This window comes from Haemorhous mexicanus, chromosome 1, assembly GCF_027477595.1.
Source record: "Haemorhous mexicanus isolate bHaeMex1 chromosome 1, bHaeMex1.pri, whole genome shotgun sequence".
Classification (NCBI taxonomy): domain Eukaryota; kingdom Metazoa; phylum Chordata; class Aves; order Passeriformes; family Fringillidae; genus Haemorhous; species Haemorhous mexicanus.
In genome coordinates this window covers 111713628-111741317 of record NC_082341.1, presented here as the reverse complement: position 1 = coordinate 111741317, position 27690 = coordinate 111713628, and the positions used below count along the sequence as shown (strand labels likewise).

The following is a 27690-nucleotide window of genomic DNA, read 5'->3' as shown; positions in this document are numbered from 1 at the left end:
TTACACTTCAGTTCTCTCTGGATTTGAAACTCAGTGAAATTGGTTCCTCTGCCTGCCTGAAACAGCCATGCTGTTCCTCTCTTGCTTTGCTAGACTGCTGCAAGGTTCCAGCAAAAGAGATGGCTTCAGGTGTGTGTAATTGCCAACTGAGGAGCACACCAGAATGATTTGGGATAAAGGGTATGGTGCTAAATGGTTGCTGCTGCATAAGGCCATTGAGGCACCATCATATACACTGAAGGAAAGGGGAAAATGTTTTTAACTTGAAAAGGGGTGAAATAAGAGGGAGTCATTATTACCAGAGTGCAGGATGAGGCAAGGCATAGGGCACTTCGGCAAAGAGGCAGACACCTCTTTTCAGTAAAAATGTCAGTGTGTGGAGAATTGCTTACATTTATTTCCCCAGGGAGCATTTGGAGGGTTTGTGGGTGGAATTACACCACAGCACCACTCTTCAGCAGCTGTTCATATAAATAGTTACTCCTTATGGACATACATATTGTGCACAGGTGCATGTCCATATGTCCACATGTGTCTGTCCCAATACAGACATCCCTCCTTTTATCGTGTCTCTCAAAACTCTTGGTTTTGAGAAACAGGTTACTCACCGTTCACAACGAGCTCCAGTGTAGCCTTCTTTGCAGAGACACTGGATTTCTTCACCATTTGCCACACAGCCAACTGCAAATCTTTGAGAAGAAGCAAAAATATTTTTGTGAGCACATGATCAAATAGGTTTTACACTCTAGAGGTTCACTTTAATGACTTTCAGATTGAAAAGTTTTTACACCACCAAATTACTTCTCAGCTAATTTAATTGCCTCTAGACAATTTATTGTGACTAATTCTTGGGCGTTTCATATTTTTTGTGTAAATCATTTCCTTAGACTCAAAAAATTATAATTTCCTGGCCCTGTGGACTGAGTATAATAGTTCACTACCCAAAGGAATTCCTAAAATAAACCTTAATAGTGATGTCATACAACAAGTCCAGGTAGCTGTTTTATCTTAGTAGGCAAGAACCAATTGCCTGTGCTAGACAGACCTTTCCTCATGTTTATACATCTTTTTTCTTTTCTTTTCAACAGATGAGAACATTAAAGGATATTTTTATGTAGATAGTGTTATTTAGGGATTTTTTTTAACTTTAAGGCAAAGTAGAGTTGTGCACAATTTTTGGAATCCCAAGAATCTGGTTAACACAATGAACTTTTGTCTCTGCTCTTTGAAACAGATTTGTCTAGATTCAAAGTTCAATGTTTGTGAAGGAGACGGCAAGAGGTGAAGCAGGGCCATGTTGGCTATTTTCATTTTTTAATCTATTGGATAAAGCAAGTCTGTGTATCGAAGAGAGAGGTCTGCACTAAGAATTACTGGAATTTGACTGAATGGAAAATTGTCAACTCCAGTAATGCCAGGTGGGGTGCATTTCCTATGTCAAGAATGATATTCACCACTCTAATCTGCAGTTATGAAACTGCACAGGTTTATGGTCTCCCTAGATATTTCAGAACTCTGAAAGCAAACAAAGACTAAAAACATGTTCAGACAGCCTCAGGCAAGCACCTGCAGAAGAGGCTGTCAAAACCAGATCTATCAGAGAGTTCTCTGATAAATGATAAACCTGTCTATTGTCTGATGGTGTAAATCTCCTACTTAAGGTTACGTGGTGTGTGCTAATGCACCTGGCAAATACCATGTGGTGCCTTTAGTGATTTATAGCTTAGGGCTTGGGTTTTTTTAAAATTTGATTTTATTTACCGTGGTTTAGAAGTGACCAATGATGACAATCTGGCTAAGCACACCATGCATTTTAAATGCAATTAACTGCTCAGTTTTAAAAGCCTGGCAACCTTATTTGATACAAGTAAGTTTCATTTTTTCACTTTTCATCTCAGTGTGTTTGCACTTCAAACAGAACTTTGACAGGAAAAGCAATCATACTCTTTTACAGTTCTAGATATGTGCTTAAGACCATAAATGTTTTTATATTACTTTTGCATCTTAATAATTTTTTTTAATTCCTACAAAAGGCTTGTTTCACTGTTTTCTCTTATCTCCTAGCCAGAGTAATGGCTAGGAGACATCTTCCATTCCAGTAAAAAAGAAGGATTCTGGATATGCCCAGTAAGGGAAAAGACATCATTGTATATTTCTCACTATAAGGAGAAGGAAGTACTGATGGTTTTGAAAAAAAAGCCCACTACTACTGTCTGGGTCTCCCCAAAGCTATGAGCACTGTGCCTCTGAAGTTCAGGATCTGAATTATAATTGGAATACTCAGCTTTTTAAAAAAGGCAATGCTGTGAGACAGACCACCAAGCTCTCAATATGAGAAGAGAGAAGATCATGATATTCCTATGGTAGCAGAGTTTGGGCTTTGGGATTTTTTCTTCTCTCTCCCTCATTTTTTTTCCCCTTTTTTTTCTTCCCTCCCCTGCTTGACTCTTCTTACAAGCTTTTACTGTACCTGTTTGTATATGGGCATGGGCATTCCCGGCAGGAACCTTGAGTGGCATCTCCAAAATAACCATCTTTACAGTGCTCACATTTCTCCCCAGCAGTATTGTATTGACAGTCCTTGGAAAGGAAATGAGCAAGACATTTAGCAGTGCTTTAACACTCAATATGGCTTTACTATTATTTAAAAAATTACTGCCTATTTACTAGGAGAATATGTTCTTTTTCTTCCATATAAGCAAGCATTTATTGCCAAACTGCCTTCATAGCCAGGACAGAACAGTTTCAGTCCATTTTCTAACTGTACAAAGCACAATTTCCTTCCTCTTGTGGAAAAGCAACGGAGAAATAAGTTGAATTAAATACATTTTTAAAGAAACTCAGCTAGATTCATAGTTAGCAAAGGAGCATTCAATTAATGCTCTTTCTCTGTCTTCATACTACAATTAAAAGTCACTACATTTATATAAAACTTTAAATTTTGCATCTTAACACTGCTTAGAAGGCAGATACCATCTAAAAGCATGCAATCAATTGAGCCAAAGTACATTCCTTTAAAAAATCTCATTAAATAAATACAAAAATTGTTTCACATAGTAGATTCAGACCAGAATTGAATTTCATGTAGTTTCTCCAGTGTATGTGTTACTTGTATTTTTCTGTAGTAACTGGAATAAATAATAGAAAGCAAAAGCTAAGAATAGTATTGAAACTGATGCAGCTGACCCCTTTTCCCATGATAAAATTGTTGGGAACTGTATCTTGGTTTAGAAACATTCTTAATTCTAGTGCTGTCTAAGTGTCAAATGTTTATATTTTACAGGTACAGAATAAGGAAGTTGCCTTTCCATTACCTAAAGTGTTGCTAATTTAAAATAGAAGTTGTTCAAATACATAAGCAGCATAAAAATACATAAGCAGCCATAAGAAAAATATCAAATGACTAACAGTCAAGAGGCATTCACACTCCTGAGTTCTACAACTGCTTGTCTTCTGTGCAACAGACTGATCAAATGTCTCACAGAGCTGAAGGCTTACTAACAGAGCAGAAGATGGAAAAAAGAAAGTGGGAAATCGGCTGGAAGCAGTCACTGAGCAAACTGTGCTTCCATTTCAGGGACCTCGATGGCTCAGGGCTATGTTTGAAGACCCTACTACCATGACTGGCAGAAGAGGGGTGTTTTTCCCTACAAATGAGAAACGGCTCTGTCTTTCACATCTCCTCTGAAACTCCATTCTCCTTCCCATTTCTTCACACCAGATTCCCTCAACCACAAGCTCTTCCCTCAGGTGGTAACTCCTAATCTGTTTTCATTTTGGTTAAAGAACTGTATCTGTGGCTCATTGATAAAAGGTTCTGGGAAAGAACAGGAGAAGCTCCAGTTCCCATATGAGCCATTTGACATGAAGTTAAACATCAAATATCATAAAGGCACTATGTTTGCAAAAGAAACCATTTTAAAATGTGGCCTCTATAAAAGCTGGTGCATATGTTCCTGCAAAAGCCTAATAGAAAATTCAGAATCTGTTTCTGAAAAATTACTGTCAATTTTCATAATCCTGAATAATAAATTCAACTGCAGAAAGAGTAAAAGAGATGTATTTAAATTATGTGTTCTGGTTTCATCTTAGAGCAACCTCCTCAAACAAGGTTATCCCCTGGTTTTTTGTTTTGCTCACTCTGTCAATAGAAACTGAAGCAATTCTGTAATTGCAAAGAAAATTTCAGCTATTTCACATATAAGCCACCCTAAATGTGCCATGCTGCTCCTCTAGCTACATGGCATATAAAGGCTGGAGCTCCCTAGGCACAGTGCAATGGAGCCAGAGCAGCAACTCCCCAATGGGTCTTCCTTTCTTCAAGTTTTACAGGGTCAGAGATACCCCTAGAGTCACAGCATCTCCAAACCATCAAGTATTGCAAACCCTAAAGGAGAACTTCCAGCTGACTCCATATGCACCCACATGGTACCAGGCAGTCAGAGCAGAGTGTGTCAGGGCCACAGCAGAGCCACCAAGCTTACATCAGACACGTGGGGCTCCGTGACATGAAGCAACATGCCATGGGATCAGCAAGTCTCAGCACCATGCTGCTGCTGAGGGAATGTGCCTTCCAGGAGGAAGGGCAGGGACCATGAGGACACAAAGCCTGATTAATGGACGAGAAATGCTTTTTCCCTTCACACGAGAACCAAGGTCTTCATTCTTCTCCACCTCCCCCTGCCCTCCATTGTTCCCTTCTTCCAGCAGCATGGCAGTGCACTCCTCTCCTTCCAGCAGCATGCAGCAGTGGGAGAGCGACTGCCTGAGCCAGGGAGGGCTGTGCTGCTGCACAGGGGAAGGGGCCAGCCTGGCCTTAGCCTCCCTCACCAAGCTGCCTCTGGAGGCTGTCACTGGAGGGACACTGACAAATGTAGGTACTCAGGCCTGGGGCTCCAGGTGAGGAGCAGGAAGCCAAGTGAACAAGCTTTGCATTTTGGATGTGGAACTTGATGGCTCCACAGTGGGAAGCTTCCTTGTCTTCTCTGAACGTCAGGTTTTTGTCCCATGGCTCCTCTACAGAGAGACAAACTTGCTCTTGGATAGGCGGAAGTTCATGATGGAAATAAGAGCCCTCAGGGCTTTCATTTTTCACCACATTATTCTGGATGACTTTGCCTGCCCGGGACTAAGGGCTGATTTAGCTGTACCTATCTGAAAGTTAATCCAGCTGTGAGAAGGATGGGATAAAGAAAAACCTAAATCACATACTTCATGAGGTGAAAGTAAAATTTGCCTTCATAATTCTAATCTGAAGTGAAACTTCTTGATCTTTCTTGCTGTGCTGCAGCACTTTCCTGTCATGGCCTGCCCTGCCCCTCCAAAGCAGCAGCCTGTAAGTCATCTCCCAGAATGTGCTGAATTGGTTTATAGTTTCCATTAAAGCAACAGGGTTGGTTGAAACAAAGTCAGGGAGAATGACATAACGCACAGGAATGCACCGCAGGCAGAATGGATGCACTGCGAACGAGGAAGAAGTAACAGAAAAGACAGACCGTGAAAGATGTTGGCAAGGTTCTTGTTTGCACAGTAAATGAAAAATTAGTAAAAGCTTTTTAAGGGGAATTTTTCAGGACAAACTATTCACAGAAGCATTGTGGATATGCACTGGAGAAGCACAGTCAGCCAAGTGTCACACTTCCATAGCTGAGGGCTGATCCACTCCCATGGGGCTGCTTTGGGTTTATTACAGAGTGCCAGGGAGCAAAATCTACCCCACCACACCTTCTGTAACAGTTGAAATCTTCTAATTAATCCAACTTCTATTACTTTAACTTCATCTTATTTAATTCAATTTTTTTAACCCATCTAGCTATAGACTATGATTAGTGGAAATACACTGAAGCTGATTAAACAGAGTTCTGCAAAGCCCTATGCTATATATGAACATGCTGTTTGTCATCATTATACAAACATATCCTAGTACATCTGTCTAAAGCTCAGGACTGCCAAGATAAGACCCAGGTTTATTATAAATAACTACAAATGTTTCCTTATGTACAAGTTTGGTGACTTTTTTGTAACCAGGAGCTAACAAAAATTACAGGTGAAAGAAAGAAATGAAGACAAGGACACAAATTATTCCAATCAATCACAGTTACATTAAATGTACATTTAAGTGTACACATCTTATGCTCATTAAAAATATAAAATTAAGAGAATGAGACATAAGAGGATTATTCCTAGTTGCTTGGAATTTAACAATACTCTATGGTCCATATTGCAGTAAGATAAATGCTGTTTTCTCCTTTTCTTCCCATTAACTTACTGAATGTTACTAAATACTTACAATACATTTTCCAGTACCATCTTGACATCTATTTGAATTTCCATTGCAGTTGCAGGGCACACAGCGTCCAGCAAATATTCCTTGACTCTCACGATAAAATCCAACACCACACTCCTGGACATCAAGAACAACAAAAAAATTGGTGAGCATTGGTAGAAAGTTTTATATGTTACAGAAAGTGGAGTTTGCAAATGTTTTCCATTTCCAAGGAGTAGTGAAGGTATGAATTTCCTTTCAAGCTCTCCTAAGCTCATAATATTGCTTACATTTTTTTAATGCAGTAAATAGCAATTAATGGAGATAAAGTTTCATCTGAACCCTGTGCTTTAAACACTTTGGCAGTGATGGTTTAATCATTTTGACTCTAACCTCTGAGAAAAACACATTTCCTGTGGCTTTGTACAAAGGTGTAGAATATGATTTCTAAACCACAGAAAAGTATTTGAGTATGAGAACACTGTAGTGTGAATCTAAAGAAGAAATCTCACATACTGGAAATCTCACATACTAATTAGCGGCTGTATCTTGATAATAATTTCACTACAGTGTATTCCTTGGAAACAATTTTGGATACCTTTTACATACATTCATCATGACTTCCACAGTTTAGTCTACCAAGAGCTAAAGCCACACCTAGACATAGCTAGGTGATGTAACAAAACATACAGTGGTCTAGTTTCTAAGTACAGGCTTGCCCTGAAGACTGGGGAAGCATGACAAGAATGTTCCAACTATTGAGGGCACAGGAGCAGGAGCACAGCCTGTCAGATCACAGTTGGATTTAAACAGGGAGCTGAACCAAAGGGACGCTCTGAATGAAGGAAGAGACGTCAAGTTTGTTTACCCACAGCAGGGAGGTAGTAACTGATATGTTAAAACCAGGCTCTTGCTTGGCACGAGCAGGGAAATCACAAGGAATTCGTCATGGGTATGAAGTCCTTCTGCATACACTTGAAAAATTCACGCCCATCTTCTCCTGGAATACTCCAGGCACGCCAACCACACTAAAAATTACTGGACATAAGTCTGTCCCTCCTATTCTGTAGCTCTTTTCCCCTAGGAACGAAGCTGGTGTGGTGCAAGGAGGATCAAAGGCTTACGGAAACGAGGAGAAAGCCGTGCTCCCCACGAAGCCAGCACCTCCCAGGTTCCTGCCTCCAGCAATGTTCTTGAGAGCTGCACCTCTGCCTTGCCTCTGCCTCACGGGCAGGGGCTGGCCCCAGCAACACGCAGAGAACAAGTGACAGTTGTACTCTAAAGCCATAAATCTTTCCTCATAGTAAGTGCACCACCAAGACTGATGGAACCAATCTGAAGAGCAAAGGGTCTGTGGGATTGTGTCACAAATCATATTCCAGTGGTTGGAGGCATAAGTATTCATGCAGAAGCAGGACTAACCAGAGGATTTTTGAGCGATAAAACTACCAAAGGGGAAAAAAATACTCATCTCTCACAAAGCAGATCCCAGAAGGAATGTTGAATTGCTGCTGTTGAAACAGCAATCACTACTGCCATCTTTGCCTTTTCTACATGTAGGATAATTGTGGAAAAAAAAAAAGAAGCATGCAGAATACTAATACCATCAATAGCTTTGAATACTGACTTCAGTGTGAGCAAGGACTAAATTTAGAATAGACAGCTGAAGTTTTTCAGACACATTTATTACAGGCTGAATATTTTCCCTGAACAACAGGGAGTCAATATACACAGCCTCAGAAGAAACCAGGGCCTGAAATACATTAAACAGCATGACTAAATAAAATACATGCTCTAATGCATATAAATTTTATTTACCTAAAGTCTCTTTTGGAGAGAAAAATAAATCAGGCATTTAAAAAATACATCTAATTGCATTTGGAAAAAAAAAAATCTGTACAGCCTCTTGTTTTTCTATTTATGCTGTCTTTAAAATGACACATTTGGAGTACGTGGGCACATTGTTTTTTGAAGCAGCATTTGTGATTCCACACAAATGATAAACTGATTCCACATGAAGATAAAGCTCCAGGCACTCTCAAGTGCTTTTTAGGATCATTGTTTTCAAGTAAACAGCAATTTAAAACAAACCCCTTGTAAAGTACTTTGAGACAAAAAGTTAATCTTCTCATTACTTTTATATTAAGTAATATAGAAGTTGTTACCAAATCAGTTCATTTAAAAACAAAGTGAAAGAAGGAAGGAAGCGAGGAAGAAAATATGAGCAAATTACCTCTCTTGGATAAAAATCCATTTGAACTTGTTGCCATTGACTCCTCTCCTGAAGGTGGGGATAGGAGAGCCTCTGCTGTATATCTTGTGCTAGGCAATGCCCAAGGGACACTAAAGTGACAACCAGCCATCCTGCATTTCTTGGCCTCTGTGCTTGGGCCATGGTTTTACTTTGGCTCCCCTGTGACCATTCGCTGCTCTCCCTTCGGTGCTCACTGTTCTTTCCCTTATTACACCCCCTTCTTCTGCAGCCTCTGACTCAGATGAATGAGGTTCTGGGCCGGGACGGGCCCCACCTTTAAACTTTATCCGTGAGTCAAGTCGCTCAGCACACAGCACCGTTCCTGAGGTTAACAAGTAACTCTGCAGTTCCTGTAGCTCAATATATACCTAAGTCAGGGTGTGGCAGGCATCACCTCCTCCCCACCTAAGGCAGCCAGACAGAGCCTGGTGATTAGAGCAGTAAATCACTGCCTGAGTAATGCTGCATAAATATACAGGGCTTATGAACTTCCCAGTGAATGTCTTTATCACTTCCTTAGGCTCTGTATTTTCACCAGGTTAAAAGAAAAAAACCCCAGCAGCTTAGTTTAACCAAGGCAGTATGTTGAAAACAATGGGATGGCAGTAGAATTTTCAGTCAATGCTCATCAATTTGTGCGTGGCACTGAGCAATGAAAGTGTGAAAAAATCAAAAGTAATTCCAAAATGGTTACTCTGTAAATGATGAATTAGCTGTCCTGAGCAGTGGCTGCACACACGAAATGTAAGCCAGCCATACATGGTTTTGTTCAGTCTCTCTGCAGCTGCTCCAGCCTAGATATTATTCATTCATTTTCAATTCAAAAAGCTTTTGCAAGATTAGTACAGCAATTGCTACTTTATGGTAATACTCAACCATTTTCTGAGAGTAATTCCTCATATTTTGTGCACTTTGTGCACTGCTTATCTCTGTGGTGCTTTATTCTGCTGCATTGGGTGCTTACAGACGGCAACAGCCAAGCTCTAAGCTAAGCAAGGCGACAAGCAAAAGAATTACAGCTACAGGAACTGCATCAGGGACAGGATATAGAGCTGTAGTGCCAGTCTTCAGCTAATAGCATTATTTTGCAAAGCCTACACTATCTTTCATAAACACATCTCCAAATATTTTTTGCAAATATGGTAATTTCAGATTTTACATGTTTTTCTACACAAATAGTATCCTGAATTATCTGGATTCAGGCTACTTCCCTTAGACGCTGCTAAAATAAGAAACATCAGGAACCTTCTCCACTGTGTATAGTCCCACAGACTTTGATTAAGTCAATTCTGATCTGCTCTACAGCAAAGAGAACATTCAGCCTCTCAGAGGGCATCACAGAAGAATCCCTCATCATAGTGCCTTACATATGCAAAATTATGTTTGCAGCTCCATAAAAGCAATCACAAGTAGAATAACCCCACAGCGCTTCTCAGACGGTGAAAGCACTTGAGCCATTGAAAGTGCACAGGCTTACAGGAAGCACACTTAATTACTTTAACCACCATCCTGCTCCTCCAACCAACCCAGCAGGTATAGCTGTAGGCAAAGACACAAGGTAATGGCACAGTTCGGAGGCGGGTGTTTCCTACCTGGCACGAGTCACCGGCGTAGCCGGGCGGGCAAGCGCACGTCTCCACGCTGAGCGCGACGCTGCCGCTGCCCTCGCTGCTGGCTTCCTCCAGCCCGACCTCCCCGAGCGCCAGGCGCTGGCTCTCCGTGAAGTACAGTGCCCGGATGTGCAAGCCATCCAGCCTGGACAGGATGGTCAGCAGCTCTTCTCGGGACACCAGCTGGCCGCTGCTGGCGTGCCTGAAGCTGCCCTGCACATCAAGGGGTACAAAATGAGCACAGCGCTGCAGCTGCTTGAAAGAGCAGCTTCAAAGAAGACCAGAGGACAGAAAAAGGGACAAAACACCCATGGAGCAGACTTGTCTAGTGCCAGCTGGTGTGGGGTAATAGAGTCCAGGAGAGTAGACATGGGGTGGGTGGGAAAAAAGAATAACGAGCATGAAGAAAGGGCTGTAGCTTTGACTGTGCGAGGCAAGTATGGCTTTGAGGTACTAAAAAGTGAAGAAGCCTCAAGGTTCTTTTTCAGTCATCCAAATTTCTTTGAGATATCACCCATCAAACCATAAAAATGTGAAGGAAAATGCTTTTATTTTTAAGAGTAAGCGAAATCCTAGAAACCCAATCTTTCAGGGCTTTCTTGCTGTTAATAAATACAGCATTGCTGAAAATGGAATTTGGCTTGAAGAAACATCTTCTTTGCCTGCATATGAAATAAATTACCCAGTTCAACTTTCTGAGCACAGGTTTAAGGTAGGAATAATCCCTGCTGAATTCACTCACCTGAATGTTGGACACCCCATTCTAAACTAGTACCTAGACACCAAGGAAAACAGATAACAATTCATTCCATCCCTATTAAGTAAAGTCTGTGGCTGCAATGAATCACCTTCTATTGAAGACTGATTCAGCATTACTCCATTGGCCCTGGAGGGAATGCTAAGGGCTACATTGGACAAGATGCCCAGCCCAGAGATGCTAAAATTAGGCGTCGTGAACTAGAACCCAGGTTCATTGTGGCAGTAAAGAGAGATAAAAAAAATTCTTTATATTTAAGGTCTACAGTGTTTAAGTTCATATTCCTCACCATTACCAAGTATTTGGTATTTCTGCACCTATTCTGCATGGGTGTATTTTTCTGTGAAGGAAAAGAGAAGGCCATTCCTTTTTCAGCTCTTACCTCAACCAGCTGCACTCGGCCATAATATTGACGATCAGGCAGTGGGTTGCTGGGATCCATATAAACAACTTCCATTTGTTGGCTCTATGTGAGAATGAGGATATAACATTGCTGTTTCACTACTTGTTATGGGAAAGTGTTCAGATGCAGTAAAATTTGGTGAAGCACATTAATCCTGTTGTTTGGGGGATCAAAACTGAGTAATACCAGGAAAACTGTACGTCTTTTTCTCAGGAAAGTGGTATAGTGACCACTGTGTTCTGGTAGCAGCAGAGTTTTCACTGCTTTTGCCTATTAACAACCCTGGTTTTTGAGTGAAACACCAAAAGAATCAAATTAATGCCGATCAACTTTCAGAGGAACTAGTTATTACCTTAGAATAAAAAAGGTTCTGCATTTTGAAACACTCTTCTTTGCATCCTGGTGCACCAGCAACTATTGGTACTATGGTAGCAGTTTATGAGGTACATATCCCAATAAAAATCCTAGAGCATTCAATTGGTATTTCTGATGATGTGAACAAACAAAACACCCCCTTGAGAATCTCAACAGACAGTTAAAGATTGCAATTTTGGCTCTTAAGTGGTTAAATTAAAAAACTGTCAACCTAAATTGCATTTTTATTTCCATCCCTTGAAGTCTTATAATTATGCTTAGTTTTATACTGAAAAAAAAAAAACCTCACAGAAAACGAGATTAATTACACATGAAATCCAGGGCATCTTTTGCAGAGATGAGGCCATACTTGTTGACAAGTGTGCAATGCATTGATTATTTTTTTTCCACAGGCATATTCTACAGAGAAAATCCCAGTTTTTCTTCTTACTTGCTCTACAAATCAGTTATGCTTAATGATATGTTACTTTGGCAACAGAGACAGATGTATTGATGGCTTTGAGCAAAATGCAGTAAAACCACTTTCATAGAAATAATGGTTTTATAGTTAAGTTAATGTTTTAATAGTTAAGTATACTATAAGAGCAAAATTTGCCATAGTTGTTAAGTAAGATAAAAAGTCATGATATTTGTATTGCTTGTAAGAAAAAAAATAGTATTTTAAAGCTTACTGTTAGTCGTATATCAGGTTTCTTATCCAGAAGAACCATGCCCTCACTAGGTAAGCCAAAAGATTTCACTTGGTAACTTAGGAAGCCACCATATGAAGAAAGCTGTAACAAAATGCACAAGACCAGATATACTTTACTGCTCTATTGCTTGATATTAATGCAAATTTTTACTCCAGATTATCTCATCTTCCAGCACTATAAATAACACATTTACTCTTAGTTCTTTAAAAAAAAAAAGAAAATATTGCTGTTTGGAAGAAGTTACTTTCTATTTTGTTTACTGTGAGTATCTGACATATGAGCAGATACTGTTTCCTGAAAGGTTACCTGCATCATGGGGTTTTTTTTCATAGTTGGGTTCACACCACCTGTGTCGTGGAGAAATCCCATGGTTACATGAATATTGTTCTTCCCCAGATTTGTACAAATCTGTACAGAGCAGATTTGGTGCATCAAGAACAGACGTCAGACTGACAATGAAAGTCGTGGTGAATCTCATGAACAGCCATGGATAAAAAGAAGGCAGACTAAGCATGTTTAAAGCCAGCATTTTCTGAACTTACTGCAAACATGAATGCAATCAGGATTCCTTTGCTCTACCTTCAGGACAGGATTTCTACTGGTATCAGCTCTGTTGTAAGCAGACTGTGCCTGCAGGCTGAGCTGAAACCACCTACAGGTGACCAAAGGTGGCCTCAAACTCAACTGAACACAGGGCTGCTGCCCAGAACAGGGACAAGTGTGGCTGAATCACCCGACAAACACAGCATGTCCCTGGGTGCTGTGTGAGGGACTTGGTACAAAACACCCTGGGAGCAAAGGAAGCTCCAGGCACAGCCTAGATAGTTTCTGTTCCAAGAAGAGTCTCAAAGGAAGGTTTGTGGGTACCAGGTAAAACCAGGCATTATAACATGGATGTCCTATTTTGCTTTGCACCTTTCTCATTTACCCTTACATCTCATCTTTGGTTTTGCCATGGAAGAATTGCTTTGTCAGGTTCTGCTCTTCTACAGGGAAGCACCAGCCTTCAATCTACCCCTCTGCATATCAATGATGTATTACAAACAAAATACTGACATCTCAACACTAAATTTGTTCCATGGATCATAGGTCCATAATTAATGCTAGTCTCCTCACACAACTGCATTTTCAAAAGCATCATTTGGAACATTGGATATAGTTTGCCAACACAATCGAATCACACTGTATAAATGAATTCTTTAAAAAAAAAAAAGAAAATTCAAATTAGAGTTGATTTCCAACTTAACATGTTTCAGAACTGAGAGGGTGAGAGAACATTTGAGAGGCTGTTAAATTACTTTTTCAATCTTTTTTTTACAGGACAATATTGATGTTACAAACTGACCTCTGTATTCTGTAGTATTTATTTTCTAATGTCAAAAATTCTGATATATAGAATGTTAAAACACAAAAGAAAATGGGCACAACGTGATCTGAATTTCTCAATTACTCTTAGTTTCTGTACTGCTACACATTTTATATTTGATTCCCTTTTAACTTTGTAAACAAAAGACAGAGAGAGGAAAGAAAATATACTTTGCTAAATATAAATGTTCCAGCGGAACCAGTTTAAAGGTTTCAGATAATGGAAAACAGTATTTATTCCCTCCTCATAAAGAAAAATAGCTGAAGTGATCTTGTTCATATTTTCCAAAAGAGATGCTATCACTGTAAGCAGACCAAACCCTGACATTTTCAAAACACAATAACATTAATAATTGGTAAATTTATGAACTTGTAAACTCACAGCTAGATAGCATTTTGGTGGGACTTTCATTACTGCAGTATTGCCTGTGCTAAAATATACACTCATACACAGGGTACAGCAAAAGCAGAACCCAAATTAGAACTATTTTATTTGCAGTGCTGTCATTGTAAGTAACAGCATGTATTGGCAGGCCTAGGACCTAGGCAGGTACTGTGACATGCAACATAAGTCAGCACTGATCCTAATAGCTGTGTTTAAAAAGGGTTATTGCCTGCTTTATACCTTGTTATGCAATAACAAAAGTACTTTTGGTTTAACACTGCAGGTGATAACATGGGCTTTAATATGAAATTTCTTTCAAAAATAATTTGTGGGCACTGAAATGAGAATCTTTATAACGTCAAGAAAAAGCACTCAAACTAAATGTGCTGTTCACCTGATATATATATATATATATATATATATATATATATATATATATATATATATACAGCTCTGAGCATAGGAGAGCAGGAGGAAAAATAATGCTCTAGTCTCTAAAATAAGGACAAGGAGAAACTTCAAAAATTGTATCATCTTTCATGTCTTAGTGTCTACACCATGAGTTTTCTCTTGTGTGTCAGTAGGATTGCATCTGAAAAGCCTGTGTGTACTGCAATGGGCTGGTAAGTATTGGCACTGTCAGAGCTCCAAAAAGGGGGGCTCTGGGCCTGCAAGTCACCATTAGCAAAGTCCCCTGGTCAGTGTGATCCTCAGGCTGAGAAGCTGATGCCACTAACCATGAGCAGAAGGCTGCTCCCATGCATGGGCTGACAGAGCAGCCACCAGCCCAAGGAACACAAGGGGTAAAAAACTAGTTGATGCTCTTCCCAAGCAGCATATCCAAAGCAAAAGGCTGGGGGCTTTTGTGTGCCACTGAGGACATTATCAGCTTTTATTCTTTTGGAAATCTGCCCAGGACATACTCTAGAGAATCTAAAGAGTTGACAAGCCCTACGTGTTCTGGGTTTCAGAGCAGCCACATTGGCAAGTTGTACATGTTCTGGGCTTCAGAAAAGCAGCTGAAGGTACCAGCTGCTTGAGCCACTGAGCTCTTCATCATGCTGTTCACATTAAGACCTGTCTGGTACCAAGCAATATGATTAATTCTGTGTTATCTATTAATTTCAAAAGCATACTCAGAAGTAAAATCCTGTGATTCCTGGCATGACAGGTAAGAGAGACAAGTGAAGAGAGAGAAACTTATCTAAGAAAAACAATGAGATTCTTTATGAATGACACTGGTAAAGAAATTATTACATGATACTAAACCAGAAGAGTTAGGTGCCATTTACCTTCTCTCCCAGGTAGGATGGTGGTGCTTTCCAGTACAAATTATGCACAGAAGCTGGTAATTCTTGAACATCAGCCACCACACTGTTACTGACTGGATTGAAAGTGACTGGAATGTCCATATGTTCATCCACTGCCTCCAAGCGCCAGTTCCTCATATCCACAAACTAATGAAAAGCATAAAGGAAACAAAAGTTTGCCTCATCCTTTGTAAAACTTTACCATCACCAAGTAATGAGAAGAAATTGTTTAATCTCTGTAATTTCCTTAGCATAAGATCCAACCCTTTCAGAGCCACACCAAAGTCTTTGAACAATGGATATTCCATGGACCTCAAAAGAGAGTGAAAATATGAAGATATGCCAAAGCTACTTGGGATGCAGGCACTTGGAAACTAAATTCTATTTTCAGCCACAGGAAGACATAGCCTTCTGGGGGTGACTAGGAATTGTGCACACAAGCCTGAGGATATAATCTGGAGATGCTTTTTAAAGTCCATTCCAAAATAAAACCCAGGGAACTAACATCAATGACAGAGTTTGGAACAGGTTAACTAAGGGAGGGGACATGGCATGACATTTCAGAGAGGCAGGCAATGTAGCCTAATATTCTGTCTCTTAAATGCACATTTTATGTTTATGGCTGCTGTTTCATGAAAGATCATGCCTCTATTTCCATCATTATGCTGGAGGAAAGAGAGCATAATGTGTATGAGGTACCAGAACAGTTCTGGGTTCTGGTGGAGTGCCCTTGACTGGCCCGAGCAAAAAAACCAAAAAAATAGACATGTTTTCATAAATAGTTTTTGGTGAGGACAAGTAATGACTAGAGGAAGTTTTTTACTGATTTCACTTGGGCCACATTTTCACCTTTTGCTTGTAAACAGTAAAGGGCACAATCTGGATTGCATCTAGTCTATGTCTAAACCTTAACTAAACTCCTCATCCACCATTCTAGCTCTCCTCTCTTTTCCTTTCTCTTGCCTTTTTTAAGCAGCTGTTGCCTTTTTTTTTTCAGTCTTCAGCCATTTTACTGTTCATTTATGCTACTAAAATCTTTGTTTCTCATACTTGATGTCATGTCTCTTTTACAGGAAGGGAAGAAAGACAATTTTCATAATCTGTAGAATCTGTCATACAATTCTTAATCCATCTGTAATACAGACATGTAAAATGATATGTGCATCTTGAAGGAGATCGTTGACTTCAATGATGACAAAGAGTTTGAAGATAAAGCAAGCAAGATAAAGGCCAGCTCAACTTCAGTGCAACTAGTGACTTGTAAACAAACAGGTGAGAAGGGCCATTTCTGCTGAACAGCACTTTCAGACTACTCCTAATCTTAATAAAGATGTACTAAATCTTCACCTGGAGAATTGTTTGGAGAATATTTCTCATCTTTCAAAAAATATATTACAAACAAAGCTAATAAAATATATTTACAACTTTAGAAGAAATCTGGAATTTCCTTAATGGAACAAGTGTAAGCTCATGATAGAAAAGGAAAAAGATCTTTGGTACACCTTGGTTCTACGACGATCTGTGCTGTGACAGTTGCTGGTTGCCCCAAAACAAAAGCAAGGTGTGCATCCCCTGGGGTTAGAAGGGTTCAGATAAAAGGATCCTGGTCTGCAAGTGTCACATGCTGCACCTTCAACATTCTCCTGTTAGGGCAAAGTTCAAAGAAATTTCAGTGCTTTTCTTTTTGCCTTGCTGAGGTCCCCAACATTTCCTGCCCATGAAACAAATCTTCTGAAAAAATGTATATTTAACAAATGAATGAAAATACGTGGTTGTCCAGATAGGCTATATTACAAATGCAAATAAAACTGTCTTGGAGGCTATCTCATAAGCTTTCTTTGCAGTTTATAATCTGAAATGTGAACCACTGAGTAATAAATATTAGTCAGATACAGCTGGTAACTTGCTTGCCAAAACCCTCCTGCTGGCTTTTGCAAACCCACAATATAAAAGGTCACTTGTGAAAGTTCACATTTATCACATTTAATTATGCAGATCAGAACAAAAGAAGATTTCCTAGCTATAATGATGTGGTAAAATGTCAACTGACATAATATGGCTAAAAAAAGCATAGGACTTGGTTAACATCCAAAAGGCAAGATGCAGATGGATAAAGTGGATCTGTGCAGGGTACAGACTGCTTCAGTGATTCAATGGGCATCTACTCTGCAGCTCTCTTAACATCCTGCAAAAATGAAGACCACCTGTACAACTGACAGATATTAAAGCCATTAAAAAATGGTATTTAATGTTATCATGATAATCTGTGCACATACTGCAAAGTGTGATGGCTTCGTACAGCTGCACTTAATTTTAACCGAAAATTTACTGATAAACCCACTTTATTCACCCCATTATATATGAAATAGTCACTGGCATGCAAATGATGCTTGTGAATGCAGAAATAATTTGATTTATCTGACCTTGCAAAGACAAATTCCTGTCTGGGGATCGCAAACATCTGGCTCTGTTCCATCTCTGTTACAGCTACATGGCACACAGTTAGGGAAACCATAAGTTCCAGGAGCACACTGATCACACCGACGCCCTTTTATTCCTGGTTTGCATCTTTAGCAACAAACACAGAGGAGAGAGTCAATAAGGGAGGTAGGAATGGAGCAGGGAAGGGAAAATAAAACCACAGGTAGGTGGATATTCAAAGGGATTGCATGGCTGTGACACAATTTTATGACTTCCACAGAGAAAAAGCAGCAGGTTAGTATTGTTCTCAGATTTTTTGACCTTTTAAATGGCCACAGAACTGAGTAGGAATGGATTTTACTTTGAAGGACAAAAATGCTCACAATAGAATTAGACTTCTGCATCTATTCAGTGCTTGCAGTGCAGAACTACTCTCTGTACACCAAGGTGTAAAACATGGACATTGAATATAAGTAAGCAGAGCTGGAAGAAGATTTATAGCTGGAAAATGTGCCTGGGCATTACTCAAGGCACGCATTTGGTAACAGAAAAATGGGGAATTGTGAGCATATGAATAATTACAGGGACTTCAATCACCCACAAAGCTTGGGTTAGTTTACAACTGTTCTCAGTGGATAGAATCCATTTTGCTCACACCGAAGAGTGAAAATCTTAAATTTCCCAAACTCTCTCCAAACACCTGAAAAGAGCATTGAAGCAAACCATTGTTTATAATACACCCAACCCAAACTTACTTGCATTGCCCACTGGTTTTATCACATTCTGGGCTTGCCACATCAACAATTCCTTTTTCTGAGCAGTTGCAGCTCTTGCAGCCAGCAAGGGGATGATAGCTGAAGTAATATTTCTCACACACCTCACATTTTGGCTTCACAGTTCGTGGAGGGCAAATGCATTTACCAGTCACGTCATCACAAAGACGCTGCCCACAGTTGCATACTAGATAAAGAAATTGTTCTACAAATCAATCACATCTCATCTTGCAACAACCAACTCTTACTGAATATGTAACAAATACACACAACCTTTATGTGCAGAAAACGTGACTCTTTTCTCTCACTAGTTTAAAGTTCACGGTCATAGAAACCAACTATGCAACTGCAACAATTGTTTCAAAGAGCAGGTTTAGTGCTAGGCTTTTTTCCACTGATTGGTTGCTTAACTTCACCACAGACATTGTTTATCAATTGCCAAAACTGCCAAGGATTAGTTTTGGTGTCAAGGGCACCACGTTTATAAAGCCATGTTTATAAACATCAAGTATAGTATCTATGAAAGCAGCTGAGGACTGTTGGTGTGATCTATAGATCTGTTGTTGTTATTAATTTCAGAATTTGAGGAATTAGGAATGCTGTGTCTCTGATTATCTATGGAAAAGCTTGAAGGTGTAAAATGGGATTAAACGTTAACAACTTGGAAATTATTTAGTAGTCAGCACAGAAAAAAACCCATTTCACTGGAATAGTGGCAATATGGATTTTTACCACTTCAGCTGTAAGCCTACTACTGATCAGACAACACATGCCAAGGGTCACTTCACCACGAGCTAGGTGTGCTTTAGGGGAATGGGATTTCTTCTGCCTTAAACTGGAAGCTAATGCTATGGTGAAGCTAAAACAGCCTGACCAGCCTCTCACAGGATCAGGCTCTATAAAGAAAAGTCAGGCTGCAGTACACCTGCAGCAAATTCAGAGGATTAAGCAGGTGGCCAGGCCAGGAGCTGAAGGAGCTCCTGCAAGCACATACTTACACTTGCAAAACGGGAATCCATAGTAGCCGGTTTGGCATCGGCTGCACTGGCGACCGACGACGTTGGGTCGGCAAGCACACTGCCCTCCCAGGGGGCTGCACGTAGGGCTGGTGGCACCTGCACGGTGGCAATCACATGGCAGGGCTCCGTTGTTGTAGAAAGCCACCAGTGACCTCACAGAGTCCTTACAGAAGGCCGGTGATCGTTCTGGGCTGTTTAAATTGAAATATAAATCATGTAAGTGCTGGCACTCAGGATTGCTGAGAGTGCTTTGCAGTGGTTCAGTAAATTAGGGTTCTGTCTTTCAAGCAGCTGGACATAAGGATGGCATCAGCACACATGCAAGGATATACTTTAATTAAATCAGGGTGAATAGCTTTGAACACGCAGGTAAGAGGTTTTATCATTGCAAGTGTGGATTAGTTGTATCAGTTCAGACATGCCAAGCAAAAGACCAAATACCAAAGATGGAAATACCAAAGACAGGAAGATGACACAGATTTTCCTCTTTTGTACTGTGAGCAATAAAGCTCTACCTTTACATTGCTTTTGCAATAGAAAGTCATGGAAAAATGACTCATGGAAATTCAATGGGCTAGCAGAAGCCATGAAAAGCACTTTAATGTAGCACAATTATAGGGATTAAAGACAGCTCTTTAACGCAGAGTAAAAATAATATTATTCCCAGTTTGTTGTCAATGTTCAGTTTTTCAGAAAGTGATGCTTACTCAATATAAAAACTGTTTCCTCCACATTGGCTGATAAAATCAAATGACTTGTCCACTGTCTTTTTGTCAAGAATTGTATAACTGTAGGTGTCTGCTGGAACAACTAAGATATTCTCCTTAAAACAATAAGAAAGCTAATTTGTACATTTGTACATTTCAGAGAAAAACAAAAAGATACAAGCTAAGGCATTTACATATTTAAATGTTGCTTCATTATGCATTCTGGATTTTTTCAAAACCTTTAAGATTTTAACCAAAAATAAGAAAATAAACTTTGCATACTGCCCTCAAAGTTGTGATGCTACAAGCAAAAACAGTGCAGAATTTTTTAAAAATTTAAAATAAAAGCAGTGCAAAAGATCCTTAAAATCTGAAACACAACATCAAAAAATTTATTCTTTTTGGATTTTATCTTTGCATCTATCTCTAAATGAATGGTGAAACTGAGAATAACATTTTCAAGTACATTTATTTAATACACGTACCAGAATCAGTGTTCTTCCATCCGGTATTATCACTGTAACAGAGACCATGGCTTCAGAAATGTCAAGCTCAATTTGGTTTGTCGCAACCACCTGAACCCGACAGCCAGAAGTATGAGGGCAGAATGAAGCATTAAAAGCACCTAGAAGAAAAAATATATTGGGTTTATGTGAGACGGTTTTGATTGCAGAGGGTTACTGGGGTGGGTTCTATGAAAATCTGTAAGAAGATTTTGCCATGTCCCACAGAGTCAATCCCAGTCAGCTCCAAGATAGACCCAACACTGGCCAAGGCTGCATCTGACCATGGTAGTGCCTCTGGAATAACACACTTAAGAAAGGGGGAAAACCCCAGCTCAACAGCAGGTACAGCCAGAGAGAAGAGTGAGAACATGCAAAAGAAACAGCTCTGCAGTCACCTAGGTGCTGGACCAGAGATCCACCTGCAGCCTGTGGAGGAGACCCCTTCAAGAGCAGGCAGATGCCCAAATAAAGTCTGTGAACCTCTGGGAATTTCACACTGGAGCAGTCTCCCAGCAGGCCTTGTGACCCCATGGAAGGCACCCCCACTGGAAAAGTTAGTGAGGAATTGCAGCCCAGGAGAATAATGTTGGAGAAGCTGGTGGAGGATTCTCTCCCATGTGAGGGATCCTACACTAAAGCATGGGAAGAGTGTGAGCAGTCCCTCGCTGAGGAAGAAGGAACAGAGGCAACCTGTGATGAGCTGAGTACAGCCCATGTTCTCTGTACCCATGTGCCACTCAGTGGGAGGAGTTGGAGAAATCTGGGAATAAAGCTGAGCCCAGGAAAAAGGGAAAGGTGGAAGCAAAGTGTTTGAAACTTTGGGCACCTGGCGTCCATCCAGGGTCAACCCAACACAGCTCCATATCCCAAAATGCTAAGGAAGGAAAGGGATTGGGTCAAATTCAGATGCCTACCTGACCACACATGTCCTGCATTCACACGGACTTGCACAGAGAACACTGGGTGTGCTGGCTGATAAAAATGTACCACAAATACGTATCTGCCCAAGTGGGGCACTCTGCCACTCAAGGTGATCTGGTTCTAGAGAAACAAGAACAGTGCCAGTATTAAATCACAGAATCACAGAATCGATTTGTTTTGTGAAACATTCTTTGGCTTATCAGCTGTGCTCAGTGCCCCCTACCTGCAGTGAAAGAGAGGGGGCTTAGCATCTCTCAGCAAGTTCAATTTCTTCAAGGAAAATGGCATTACAACTGCATGCTCTGTTTGCCTGCCAAGCACATTTAACATTCTTCTGCAGTCTGTAAGACTGTTGTGTAGTTCAGAAAGAAGCTGGCGTTTGGGGCTTTTTTTCCCCCCATTCTTCATATTGTCTCTGTGGCTTACTCAGTTTGCAATATTTTCATCATATCACATCATCCAGATTTGATTATCTTACAGAATTTCATCTATTTAACTTTACTAAGAACATACCTTGTGACTTGCAAAACAAAGTTTTCAAAATATGAGGTACCTGTAAAGGTGTCAAGGTGACTCCATGAACTGAACCAGCAGGTAAAGTGGCACTCAATGGATCATGGAGTATATTCTCCTGTACTTCGGAAATCTTCCCGTCTTTGAATGCATCCAAAACCAAAGCTCCTGGAGGAGTCTCAAAAACTGAGGGAATGCATGCTGCACTAAAAACAGAACCACAGTAATTATCCTTGAGGCCAGAAAAAAGTTTTAATCATAACAGGAAAGGCTGCTGACTTTAAAAAGTCAGTGTATTAGACTGTATTGTAATTGATAATGCAATAATAACTCCTGTACCTCTTTGCATTCTTTGTGAATGATCAGAAAGTAAATGAAAACAAGAGGTATGGATTTAACTTCCATAAGAAGGGGAAAGCGTGTACACTTTTAATGTATTAACTGATTTTGCTCACACAAAATTTCCATAACTTTAAGTTTCAGTGGAAAGAATTTGCTAAGGAATAGGAAAATTAAGGGAATCAGGAGCACTAAAAATTAAATACATTTTAGTTAATCCAGTTAATTACAATCACCAGAATCTGTACTAATATTGAATTCTAAGTTCTACAAATATTTACATAGGTGTATCCTTTAAACATGCAAGTTTCCCCACTGAAGTCAACGGGACTACTTAAGTATTTAGAAGTTAAGCATATACTCAAATATTTGTAGAACTGGAGCCAAAATAAATAACAGTACTCCTTGAAAGCATCCTTTTTAATTCACTGCTGCATTTAACTATTTCTTCCTTGGCATATTTAATTCTGGGATTGAGAGAAGAATTTTCCAGGACTGCAGGATAAAATATTTTGGGGGGTTTCTTGGGTGTATTTATTCACTTCTAGTAAGTACTCAACAGACAATGATTAATCTTGAATCAAGACAGACCCGGAACTGGAATGGAAAGTATGTTTCAGGGCCAGAACTGAGATGCATTTGCCAGGCCTGTGTGGGAAATCATGTGCACCATCCACTTAAAAAATGTTAAACTGAGCCAAGCCTCTGCATCTTTCAAGTTGATGAACTTAAAACACTTTCAGGAAAGCAAAAATGATGGCAGATAACAATAAAAGCAAAAGAAAAACCGACAGTAAACAATGCAAATTTAACAAGAGTTTAAAAAAATACCCAACACAAAACCAAAGTCAAATACGTAAGTTTCTACATTCATTGAATCATGTTTTTCACTCGTCTTCTTTCCCTGTTTTACTCAAAATATAAATGCCTGTGTTTGCAAAATAAATTCAGTGGAAGGACAAGTATTTTCAGTCTTAGAAAGCTGCTCTCAGTGGTAACACTGAGCAGGAGAATTAAAGCTGTCATTCAATGCTATGCATGTTTCGAAACTAAGCACAGTCACAAGTTTTTATCCAATTTACTACCCAGATTTTTCTGCTTTCTGTTTCAATTCAACCATTATATTACAAGCTACCATTTGGAAAACTATCAGACCAAATCACCAACTCTTTTTGCCTCTTAAGTCCTGCAAATGACATTTACTTTTATTTTGAGACCCTTGCCACTGCTAGATCAGTAGGAAGAAAGCTTTAGGAGTAAGCATCACGAGGCACATCCTGGGGAGTGCAGCAGGCACTGAAATGTGGAGGTCCCTAATTTGGAAGCTGCAGTGACAGTTCCTCTCTGTCCCAAAGAACAAAAGATGAGGAGGGGAAGAGTTTCGACAGGACAGAGGAAATGCTCTGCAGAACCCAAACCTGACCACTGGGGAAGGCAAGGTTCAGATCTTCACAGCAAGAGAAGAGCTGTCAGCCTGGATCAACCAAGCAGTACATGAGTCCCCTAATTACTGGTCCTATAAAGTATGATGGAGAAGAAGGATCAGCTGGCATTACTGTGTGAGGTGAATGATGAGGGCACACCTCCCCTAGGGGCCCACTATGACAGGGAAAAGGGAATGGCTTGTTTGGGAAGCAGGGGTTTATAAGTTGAGTAATTTGAGGCTGCCAATTTGTGTCTGAAAGGGCAGTCACATCCCACACCTAGTGACAAATAAAAGCCATTTTGGGACAGCTGAAGCAGTAACACGCAGAAGAAAACTTCAGATGGAACAGTAAGCATTTCAGGCCACTAAAGTAAGAATGATTTTCCAGCTTGGACACCTGTCCTCCTGTCCTACTGGATGGCATGTGAAAGATAAGTGTTTTCTCACACATCAGCACTGGGAAGTTCAGATGTGTCGGGGTCTCTCTCTCTAGCTGGTCAGAGTGACCCCGAGAAAAGTTCGAAAGTTTCTTTTCCCAGCCCGGCGGTTGAAGAAGGAGTCAGAGCTCTTCATTTCTCAGTCTCAAGGTTGTTTATTGTATCTTATCTATAAAATTCTTTCTCCCTGTCCAGCCGAGATCCATTCAGCAGGACAGTCAGAGGCACTCTGCCTGCCCCCAGGGCGGTGTTATCTTTATAGAGGCACTCCGCCTGCCCCCAGGGCGGTGTTATCTTTATATACTACAAACTAGGTGTACAAAATTTACAGTTATTTTCCAATACCTATCATCTGTATTAGACAGTGGGTTTCTACTCTAGACCAATCTAAAAGCGCCAACATCACCAGACAAGATGGAGGTAGAGAAGAAGAAGAAGAAGAAGAAGAAAGGCTAGACACTCCCAAATCCCTCCATCTTGTACCCAAAAACCTCTATACAGAAAATCCTAAAACCTACATTTACACTCAGTAATTATTTTATTCTTACACTATTTACACTATCGTGGCTTTTATCTCTTCATGTAAAGGTGGTAAGTTGTTCCATGGTTCGTAATCGAACCCGCTGGTGTTCTGGGCTGTGTGCCAGGGTCTCCGAGCCCCCTGGCAAGGGTCCCAGGAAACTCCGGACTCCCAGAGGGATGTCCTGAGTTCCGACAAGATGGGCCAGGAAAAGGCTGCTATCAACAAAATTCTGTGCAAAGACTGTCTAGATTGACACTAACATTTCAGCCTCTTTACAATGACTACTTTACAGAAGAGGCCTACAAATCACCTGTGAGTCACTGAGTAAAGCTTCACTCAAAAAAATTAAAATACCATTTATTCTACCTTTCAAGGCTGTCCTCAGATAATAGGCAGGATAAAACCAAGCAAGTTACCTTCCATCACTGTTACTCCTGTAAGCAGCTATGCACTGTACTTTAGGATCCACGTATTCTGGAGAAAATTCTTCAGCTGATATAATGCAAACCTTGTGCTGAAAAACAAGCACAAGGCTCAATTAACAATTAATATCATAAATAACAGGGCCAGGCCTGAACAGGAAGGATGAAGCCTAATTTTAGCATAGGGAGATATGAGCCCAAAGCCATGTTCTGTCATAGACCTCCCACAAGATTTTGGATCCCTTTACCTCCCTGCAACTCAATGCCTCAGGGTTAAATAGCATTTTTCTGTCCTTGTCAAGGGAATATTGGCTGTTCAGGAGAGACATAACTAAAAGGTAAGCATATATGTGTGGTAAAGGGAAAGACAGAAGACCAGCTCAAAGGCTGAGAAGCAAGGCAAGGAATGTAGAGAAGTAGGAGGGAAAAGCTCTTTGAGACTTTTGGACCCTGGGGGAACTCCTAGACTTACTCAAATAAAGGCACAAACACTTGCTCGTGCAAAGTCCATGGGAGTCAGTTTCAGTGACACCAGGATTTCTCACCCAGGATTCAGAACTCATTTCAAAAGAAGCAAGACCTCATATGGGATTTTTTATTTTAACTAAAAGTAGACCTGAACAAATTAATCTGTGGTAGTCCTGCTGTACCCATGGTGGTAAAGGCATAAGGGAAAGCATTGGAGGTGGCTCACATTTGCCTCTCTGCTCTGCAAGAAGCAGAGAAGGGAAACACACGAGTGTCTTTAACCCAAAAATGCTGCCATTCACTTCATGATCAGTGTCTACATACCAGAAGCACTTCTTTCCCCCTTTCCCATCTTTTGCTAAGTGCAGACTTTACAATTAAAGGTTGTGAAGGTCAGATCTTGTTAGCACAGCAGTTGCTGCAGGAAGCTAACAGAAAATGTAAAAGGTATTAGTTTACACTGACTCATGAAGTGAGGAAAGCATGTATCAGCTGTTAGTTCTGCTAGTTGCTACTAGCTGGGCTGGAGCTCAAGATTTTAACAAACCTTGTGTTTCTGAAATAGAAAGCAGAAACAACACGTAAAAAAATTTAGTCTCCAGAAAAGTCTATCCCTGGTGTGGCCAAAAGAGGTCAGTGAAGGCTTTTTATTTAAAATACCTAAAAGCTATATGATTAATGAATGAATTTATTACCTGAAATAAATGCATTTATGACCTAAAATCTGTAAGAGACATGGGAAACTCCTACATGGGTTTTGAGGATTTAGAAAAAATGAGAGATAAAAAAGGACAATAAAAGATTATGTATAAAAGCTACCATAATATGTTTCCTCTTAAGTTTACTTGTAGAAGAGAAAGGAGAACTGGAATAAAGCACAAGAAAGCTGGAAAAACCTTGCCAATAAAGGCAAAGTTCTGTTTGTCTTTGAAACCGACAGGTGTGCCTCAGCATTCTGGGGTGCATATAAAGCGTGTCTAGTCAAGCAACTAATATACATGATTTCATATGTTACCTTACAGAATGTGAACATAGGGAGACAAAATCTTTGTTTACCTCATCAAAGAACAAGTATGACCAAAGGGAAAAGGAAATGTGAACTCACCAGAAGAAAATTACTTGATGACGCCTTCAGACGTATCTTTGTGTCTGCTAGAAGGTCATAGGCTGCGACGCGGTTCCTGTCATCAACTACAACGCTGCGACAAAGGAAACTGAGACAGAAAGCAGGATTAAGGATGAGCCTGCTGGCATTGACACGTTGTTTAGGCTGTCACCTAGCTTCACTGCCTGGCTGGTGGCCAGCCACAGCACCTGGCCCTCCTGCTGGACCACAGCAAACCTGCCTGTGGCCACTGCGGAACATGCACCATCCTGGCCGGTGAGACACAGGATCTACCATGTACAAAACACTGCTTATCCTGGGTGGGTTAGAGCTGAAGCCTCCAGATCTCAGCTCAGACTCCCATTTGAGCTATTGGCTTAGTAGGATGTGGACAGACAGCTACTCATAGATGCTACCAACAGACATTTTCACACTGTGTAACATGTGTGTAACTAATATTCTCCTGCCCGGAGCATGCTCCTTGGGGTGTCAGCACACACCAGCTGCTCCTTTCCACCACTGCCACGTGCCACTGAGGATGTGAATCAGCAGCTCTTGCATACACAGTGGCAGCTGGGCAAGGCCTCATCTTAGGAAGCTATTCTGTGTGCTGAGATACTCCTCAATGCAAGTGAAAAAACAGGTTTGTCTCCTCTACAAACCTGGGAATGTGGAAGTTTCTTTCTTGTTTAAA

At 40.4% G+C, this 27690-nt stretch overlaps 1 protein-coding gene across 2 annotated transcripts in view; it reads right to left on the bottom strand.

Moving 5' to 3' along the window:
* Positions 1-27690, bottom strand: part of LAMA3 (laminin subunit alpha 3) — a 107003-nt gene that overhangs the window by 29543 nt on the left and 49770 nt on the right. For both annotated transcript variants that reach the window (XM_059859361.1, XM_059859369.1), the window contains exons 27-43: positions 26997-27105; positions 25418-25515; positions 22317-22482; positions 21757-21883; positions 20822-20961; positions 20337-20452; positions 19609-19820; positions 18593-18797; positions 17840-17984; positions 16919-17059; positions 15399-15563; positions 12336-12437; positions 11269-11352; positions 10112-10342; positions 6290-6403; positions 2471-2580; positions 609-689 (exon numbers count right to left, since the gene is read on the bottom strand). In XM_059859361.1, coding sequence (XP_059715344.1) covers positions 609-689; positions 2471-2580; positions 6290-6403; positions 10112-10342; positions 11269-11352; positions 12336-12437; positions 15399-15563; positions 16919-17059; positions 17840-17984; positions 18593-18797; positions 19609-19820; positions 20337-20452; positions 20822-20961; positions 21757-21883; positions 22317-22482; positions 25418-25515; positions 26997-27105 — 2346 coding nt within the window. The remainder of the gene's footprint in view (positions 1-608; positions 690-2470; positions 2581-6289; positions 6404-10111; positions 10343-11268; positions 11353-12335; positions 12438-15398; positions 15564-16918; positions 17060-17839; positions 17985-18592; positions 18798-19608; positions 19821-20336; positions 20453-20821; positions 20962-21756; positions 21884-22316; positions 22483-25417; positions 25516-26996; positions 27106-27690) is intronic.